We start from the raw sequence: 8793 nt of genomic DNA on the forward strand, positions 1-8793 counted from the left end.
TGTGTGTGTGTGTGTGTGTGTGTGTGTGTGTGTGTGTGTGTGTGTGTGTGTGTGTGTGTATCTGAGTGTCTATGCGTTTTTTAGAAGTTCTCAAGTAAACGTGTATGCATGTTTATGCATCAGAAACCGATAGAATATTGGCGGCGAGCTGGCAGAAACGTTAGCACGCCGAGCGATATGCTTAGCGGTATTTCGTCAGCCGTTACGTTCTGAGTTCAAATTTCCCAAAGACACCTGATGAAAGCTGGAGGGTATATCAGCCGAAACGTTGTGTTAACAACAAACAAGATGATGACAAATATCCGTCAGATGTAAATAATGTAAATAACAAACGTTTTGTTATATTATTTAGTTGAATAACGTTAGCACGCCGGGCGAAATGCTTAGCAGTATTTCGTCTCTGTCTTTACCTGAGTTCAAACTCCACCGAGGTCAACTTTGCCTTTCATGCTTTTGGAGTCGATAAATTAAGTACCAGTTGCGTACTGGCGTCGATCTAATCGACTAGCCCTCTCACCAAAATTTCGGGCCTTGTGCCTAGAGTAGAAAAGATTATTTAGTTCAATGAAAAAATTTAAACTTCATCTTTATTAACAACAAGACAAATAACAGCGTGATCCATATAATTCTTCTTTCTTTGTCATTCTGATAACGGACAAGTTTTTTTAAGAATTCTCTTTTACTTGCTTCAGTCAGTGGACTGTATCCATGTTGGAGGCACCGCCTTCAAGAGATTATCCTTGTGGTTCTCAATCATTTTTTACTTATGGATTCTTTGATTCCCATTTTACTTGGATGGCTCCTTCTAATCATTTGGTATTTTGAAAATTCTGTATTTTTATAATTAAATATTATTCGGAATTGTATATAAAAAAAAATTGTTGAAATATTTTGTGTATTGTAGAAGTGTAGCCAATTTATTGTACATAAATTTTAAAGTCAAAATCTTATATGGACCGCCAAGAGCCATATGGGCCCTGGTTGAAAACTACTGGTTTAAACTATCAGTCCGTTTTTACCAAACGACTAAACACGGGAATGTAAACAAACCGACACATGCAGTCAAGCGGTGTGTGTGTGTGTGTGAATATACGCATTCTCTCTCTCTCTGTCTCTCTCTCTCTCACACACACACACACACATCCGCGCTTTAGATTAGTTAAAATATGTTTGTGACATATTTCAACTGGTAAAGGCTAATTCACTGCAGTTATCGTAGAGGAAAAAAAAAATCTCTCACGTTGCTAAAAGGTGTAAAAATAGCATATCTGTCCAGTACTGCCACCTGTCGGATTCCCAGACATCAATCTTTTTAATTCTTTAGGCGTTATCAGTGGGAAATACCGAAGAGAGGCAACTCAGGACAGACCTAATCTAAGCCGTGACGTTAACAAAAATACAGTCAACAACTGATTTGTGACAGTAGACCGTCAAGGACGTGAAAATTACTGTGATATTAGCGCCAAGCTGTATTTGGGCATAAGTAAACTTTAGGCTAGTTAAAATATGTTTGTGACATATTTCAACTGTTATAATTCTTAAACAAGAATATTATTGACTTCGAAGTTTGATCAGTTAAGCCATCGTTGGATTGGCTTAGCTGGCTGAATTTTCGAAGTCACTGTGATTTATTTTTCTTGTTTAAGAAAAATGAATTTGTACTCTACAAAAGTATAACTGAGTAGCCTATCAGATTAATGTAAATCTGTTTTTATTATAACTGAACAAAAGCAAATATTTATATATACGATGTCTGGTCAATAAGTATCTGGACTGTTGCCATAGTAACGAAGCTAAAGCACGCAGAGTTAAGCTGTTTGGCAAATATTGACCTTGAACTCTGCTGTGCATGCGCACAAAGTTTTAACGTTCTAGCTTATTTCTGCTGTTTACAGCAGTGCTTGGAATGAAGGTGTGTAGCGTGTGATCGTCGCATTGACAATGACAAAGAAAGCTGTCATGGCGATACCTGCTCAGGGGCCTACGAAAAGTTGCAGAAAGTGTATGGAGAGGAGTGTATGAGTTTCACACAAGTGTACGAGTGTTTTAGACATTTCCAAGATGGCCGAAAAAATGTCGACATTGACGAACGTTCTGGGAGATCCGCAACCAGCAGAACTGAGGAAAAATCGCAGATATGTGTGCAGCTGTCAGGGAAAACCGTCGAATCACTATCCGTGAGTTATGAGAGGATGCTCAGATTAGTTACGTACTGTCGACAAAACAGGTTAAATCGTCATGCCAAATCACCAACGTCCAAACAGCCGCGCCCAATTTACTCATTCCGTGCTGCTGCTGCTGCTACTACTACTACTACTACTACTACTACTACTACTACTACTATAGATTACTCAACTTCAGTTTGATTAATGCTGGCCGAAAGGTTTGTCTTGTAGAGGAGTATTAGGGATTGGTTAAGTAGGCGGGAAGGCGAAAGGCTGAGAGGGTGCGAGGGTGAGTGGTGGAGTGATAAATGACAATAATTCAAGAGTGAACAAATATAATAAAATACGCGAATAAAAACAAAACAAAGATTAAAAAAAACAAACAAACCAAAACAACAAAATCAGCAAAACAACACAATCGATTAAACCCTACCAACTTTCCTATTTCACACACACACACACACACACACACACACACACACGCACACACATACACACACATGCGTGCATATTCTTATGCAAACACGTACATATGCACACGCTTACACATACACGCCCGCGCACAGTAAGTAAAGATAAGAGCATAGATAGGCTGCAGCGACCTCTATATATCAGCAACGGCTTATATATGCCTTTCTATTGAAGCCTGGTTCCAGACCATCATCGGTTTTGTCCAAGGAACACCACAACCACCAGCAAAATGTTGAATATTTTGCAATTCTGTTTCCTTTGTTTAGTGCCATTGGCGGCCTCAACTGCTCCCAACTTGATGGCAATTCTCTCTCAGCAGAATGTCACCATTATGATTGATCTCATCGAGGCTGCTGATCTTGCTGATTACGTGGCAATGCAAGGTGAGTACATACCATTACTATTACATCAATTAGCCAACACTACAGTAAGGCGTAACTACAACGACATCTACATTACCACAGCCAAACAACACCGCTTCTGTAACACTAAAATCCAAGTCTACATCAGCTTTTATCGCTAACTCAACCATTACTACAATTACTATCACGACTACTGTGCTAAGCACAACTGCAGCCACTTCTATCACTACCAACATGACCTTTGTCACAGCAGCCACCCCAACAGTACATCAATTTTGGTCACAACTACTAACTCAACCTCTAGTACCATCACTATCGATCGACACAACCATCACGAATACTACCACCACTATCAGTACTAGCATCATCACTATCGCTTTCAAAACCAGAAAGGCGAAAGCTAATTCGTAGACTACAGATCCAATCCATCACTGGAACTGTAAAAATCTGTAAAACTTTCCAGAAGTTTATCATTTAAATATATATCAGCATGTCTTTATATGCAATTAAATGCATGAGAATACATACATAAAGCAAAACATACAAATCTGCACATATACATACAAACATACATACATGCAAAAATACCCTGTTGTAGAAGGAGCCTTGGATCTAGGTTAGAAACTGGCTCTTTCTTTATTGGCAAGAAATCTTGAAATAAAACTGAACAACAACATACATACAAATTTGCATAAAAACCTAGAAATACTCGGTTTCACGAAAAAGGAGCAAAACAAACTGACGCGGATTCTCCAAATACAATCTATTAGTGGCACAGTGAAGGTCTGTAAGATATTCTAAAAGTTCTTTATTTGAGATTCTTATGTGAATAGTTGCACATACTTGGGTGCGAGAATCAACAGCTCAACCACCCCACCGCTTCAGTCACATATTTACAAACACCGGGAACTCTCTTAATTCAAAAAGTCTTGTCGCTTTGTTAGTGACTGGTTTAAACTCAAGAACTGAAATAAAACTCACAGAAAAATCATACAAACATACATACATGCATACATACATACATACATACATAATATACATACATATGTATTTAACATCGGTTAAAAAGAATTAAGTATATACATTTAAAACTGTTGTTTTCCTTTTTGCAGGTCCCATGACACTCATTGCTCCCACCGATGAAGCATTCAGAAATCAACCAGCAGGTTTTATCGACGATCTAAAAGCAGACAAGGCCCGCGTAAAGAATTACGTTAGATACCATTTGATACACGGTGACATATTCAGCTGGGATATCTCACGCAGCACCAACATCCGGGCACAAAATGGCCATATCCTTCGCTTTTATTATCAGCCGAAACACTTTGGAGTAAGTGGTTCTTTTCTTTCTATTTTTCTTCTACTTTTTTGTTTGTTACAACGGATGCTTCTTGTTCTCCGTCTTTCTCCCTCCCTTCCTCACACATACCCACATGCACACCTGCACACACACACACACACACACACATACATATGTTTGTGTGTCTGTGTTTGACCCCTACCGTCGCCTGACAACCGATGTTGGTGTGTTTACGTTCCTGTTACCTAGTAGTTCAGCAAAAGGGACCGATAGAATAAGCACTAGGCTTACAAAGAATAAGTACACACACACACATACACACGCGCGCACGCACACATATACGCATGCAGACAGACATACAAACAGACAGACACATAAACATACACACCCACCTACCTACAAACCTACCTACCTGCCTACCTACCTATCTACCTGCCTGCCTACCTACCTACATACATACATCCATCCATACATACATACTTACAGTGGAACAGGTACTGCATGAATACAGAATTTTCGAAAATATGTTCTTTTTCTTGGTTTAAAAAAAATCTTTTTTTATTGTTTAATTTTTCTCTCTTTTTCTTTTTAACTGGAACTGCTTATCAAACCAAACCAAATGTCATTATCATTAGTGGGACTCATAAATTAGAACCCATTTTTATGAATTAGAAACCATTATTAGGGTTCATATAGGTCTTACACAACTGCTCTCCCTGGTCAACCCAGGGGTTCTCAAACTGTGGTCCGCGGACCACAGGGGGTCCGCAAGGACAAGACAGGGGGTCCGTGGACAGCAAATACTTTTTATGGGCAATTTGATTTTATATATGTTTTTTAATCGAAATATTTTAATTGACAATAAACCTATTTGTTAAATACATATATAAAAATATATGTTATTTTAAGCAAATATTTATGTATAAATTTCATAAGCGTTTATAAGGGGGTCCCTAAGGTAAAGCCTGAAATATAAAGGGGTCCGCAAGTCAAAAAGTTTGAAAACTCCTGGGTTAACCAATTCACTCATTTGCTTATTCATGCATTTATATATTTATTCATTTATTCTGTTAACTATTCATTTATTCTTTTAACTTATTCATCTCTTATTTAATTATTCATCTATTACTTGTCATTATTTGTCACTTATTCTATATCTCATTAATTTTACTCTATTTTTCTGCGTCGTATATGTTGAATTTTATTTATTTGCTCACCTTATCCCCTTTCATCCCGCTCCTGCTCATTCGAACACTTTTATATGGATTTGCAGAGCCGTAAGAGCATCGGACAGAACGACTCGTAGTATTTGTTCCGACTCTTTGTGCTCTGAGTTCGAATCTCGCTGACGCCAATTCTTTCTCTTTAAACAACTTGCCATGTATCTAAAATAGATACAGATTATTATTATTATTATTATTATTATTGAGTGAGAGAGCAGTGCACGCCATCAAAGTGACACTGCAGTAAAATATACGAAGCCCAGTATACCCATCATGACCACCCGACTGATAAGGGTACACCAGGCACATGCATCACAACCACATATGTGCGACATAGTGATCTTATATCAAGTTAAACAGCGCATGACCTCGCAGGTGGGGTCCAGTTAGAATTTTCTTCAGGTCGAGTAGCCCATCTCGTTCAAAAGTCCCTGAATAAGGTTTGTTTAAGGATGTTGAACAAAACACCTATGTTTCCAAAGTTGAATTATCCAAACCCCAAAGAATTCCTCTGAACATACGGCCTTGATGCTCCCCCACTACTTCTGCTCGTGATCAGAGATGCACATATCGTCAGCCACCAAGGGACATGCTCAACTAGTTATGGTCAAACAACTGAAAAGCAAATCTGTGGTACTGAGTAGAATATTTGCTGTAGCCCATCTTTTATACCAAGACAAATTATTTATTTATTTATTTATTTATTTATTTATTATTATTATCATTATTATTATTATTTCAATTCTTACTTTCTTTCATTTGACAGGAAGTACCCACTCTGAGAGTGAATACAGCCGATGTGATCAAACACGATATCCAAGCTAATAACGGTGTTATTCAGTTGGTGGATGATGTCCTTAACGTGCCCGAAGGTACAGTGGAACAGGTACTTCTGAATAACGGCAACTTGACCTCCATAACTAACATCACATTTATTAGCCATCTGAACTACTTGCTGAATAAAACTCGAGGTGAGTTGCTTGTTGCTGCCATTAGAACTGAAAACGTTAGACAAATAGATGGGTAAGGCGGTGTTAGATTATGAACGCATCTGCCGAAGTATCGCCAGTTCAGAGCTTGTTGCCATTGCTATCCTGATCCTTGATAATAACCAGTTCACAGCAAAGTTTGCCGACTTTGATTGATAATAGAGTATAACTGTTATCCCTTTTCACTCCTAGTCTTCATTCCATTAAATAAGGGAATTCCTATTTATAAGTCCCACTTGGAAAATTTCCCTTTGAAAAACATGCTTGGTGATTTTTTTTTTTATGGAAGACAAGCAGTTGCTCATGTTTGCAAATCTTCCCTCTCCGCGTCACTGATGTTTTCCAAGTGTGACAAAAGTGCATATTCAACTTATGTTACAAACACGAGCAAACTTTAATGCACGTCTATATTGGAGATATGTAGAGCATATTATAAACATAAAGAAATATAAATATTCAAATAATTTAGTTTCTTGGACATAAATAAATTTCGTATGATCCAACACACTCATCAGTGATACGAAAAACAGGAAATAATGTTGAAATGCAGATACTTAAAACTTTCTTCAAACCAACCCGCCTGACACTGTTCTTGGTTCTTCGATATAATTTTTTTGTTTTAAAGTGACCTAAATTAAAACCCTCATCAAAATTTCATGCTAATCCCTGTTCCAAATATCAGCGAAGAAAGTTGTTTTACTAAATTCTTCATTATGTTAAAAAAAACCCGAAAAAAACAAAAAACAAAAAAAAAACTGTGATTTAAACAAAAATATGGTGACGAAAGGGTTAAGTGTTCAATCTCGCACGACGCATTTTATTTACTATATAACAGTTGTTGGTGGTTTAATTTCATCGAACGATGACTGTGAAAACGTTCAGCTCTCCATAATTTTCACATGCGTACTTAATGTATTATATATCCTATTAATATGAACACTTATATATTAAAATACAGATCAGTGCTCAAGCAGTGAAGAATTTAATTCTCTAAAGTCGTCGGGTCATAAACATTCGGATACTTCATTTTGGATTCGTGATATTGAAATCGCTCTTTTGTACTGTTTGAGCAGACTTACGTGACCATCTGATCTTGTTATCACTATATAAGGCTACTTCGTATAATGTCTTCGCCTTATTTAAAACAATAGATTCTGATCGAGGGAAATTTTACTGTCCTTTCTAGAAAATCGTGCTATCATGTAGAGGCTCTTCATTTAGCACGAAGTTTCATGATGTTCTAGACGCAGCGGAATCTTTTATAGTTTACCACAGATGAGCACCAGCCTTCTTAGTTTATGGTGGAGACTGTATTTGTATATGATGAATCTAAAGTGAAATGAGCTGCTGCACACTCACACATACACACACGCACTCACGCGCGCAGCATTGTAATCGGGGCTACGGCCAAGTTCTTCAGGTAAAGAGAATGTCAGTGGACTTTTATCCTAATACAAAATACCCTTTGGTTAATCTGGTAAGCTATCACCGAGATTTACTGGGGGAATGGAGTAATATAGAATAGATTGCAAAATAAAATGCCTGTAGTTGATTAGAACAGGGGTTTTCAAACTGTGGTCCGCGGACCACAGGGGTCCGCAAGGACAAGACAAGGGGTCTGTGAACAGCAAATACGTTTTATGGGCAATTTGATTTTATATATGGTTTTTAATCGAAATCTTTTAATTGACAATAAACCTATTTGTTAAATACTGTTAAATAAATAAATGTAAAAATATGTTATTTTAAGCAAATATTTATGTATAAATTTCATAAGCGTTTATAAGGGGGTCCCTAAGGTAAAGCCTGAAATATAAAGGGGTCCGCAAGTCAAAAAGTTTGAAAACCCCTGGATTAGAACATGAGACATCTGAACAGACCGTCGCCGTCGCCGACATTTTCGAAAATGATTTCCCAATGAAATATCAATGTTTTTAAAATACAAAGTTACGCTGGCAGTAAATCTGAAATTTGTTTTTTTACCCCATCTTCTCAGCTGGTCGTCGTCAGACAGTATTTGCACCAAGTGATGATGCTTTCGAAAGAATGGACCAAACTGTTTTGCAGAAAATCCTCCAGCATTCCAATCTAGCGAGAGGTTGGTATGATCTATCTATCTATCTATCTATCTATCTATCTATCTATCTGTCTGTCTGTCTGTCTGTCTGTCTGTCTGTCTGTCTGTCTGTCTGTCTGTCTGTCTGTCTATCTATCTATCTATCTATCTATCTATCTATCTGTCTGTCTGTCTGTCTGTCTGTCTGTCTGTCTATCTATCTATCT

The 8793-nt window shown here is 37.6% G+C and overlaps 1 protein-coding gene across 1 annotated transcript in view; it reads left to right on the top strand.

Annotated features, from left to right (window-relative positions):
- Nucleotides 1–2798: 2798 nt before the first annotated feature.
- The window catches only part of LOC106876370 (periostin), an 11970-nt gene continuing 5975 nt past the window's right edge, over nt 2799–8793 (top strand). The window contains exons 1-4 of the mRNA XM_052972602.1: nt 2799–3019; nt 4111–4328; nt 6288–6492; nt 8507–8707. Coding sequence (XP_052828562.1) covers nt 2866–3019; nt 4111–4328; nt 6288–6492; nt 8507–8707 — 778 coding nt within the window. The 5' untranslated portion in view covers nt 2799–2865. The remainder of the gene's footprint in view (nt 3020–4110; nt 4329–6287; nt 6493–8506; nt 8708–8793) is intronic.

Source organism: Octopus bimaculoides, chromosome 14, assembly GCF_001194135.2.
Source record: "Octopus bimaculoides isolate UCB-OBI-ISO-001 chromosome 14, ASM119413v2, whole genome shotgun sequence".
In the NCBI taxonomy this organism is placed as follows: domain Eukaryota; kingdom Metazoa; phylum Mollusca; class Cephalopoda; order Octopoda; family Octopodidae; genus Octopus; species Octopus bimaculoides.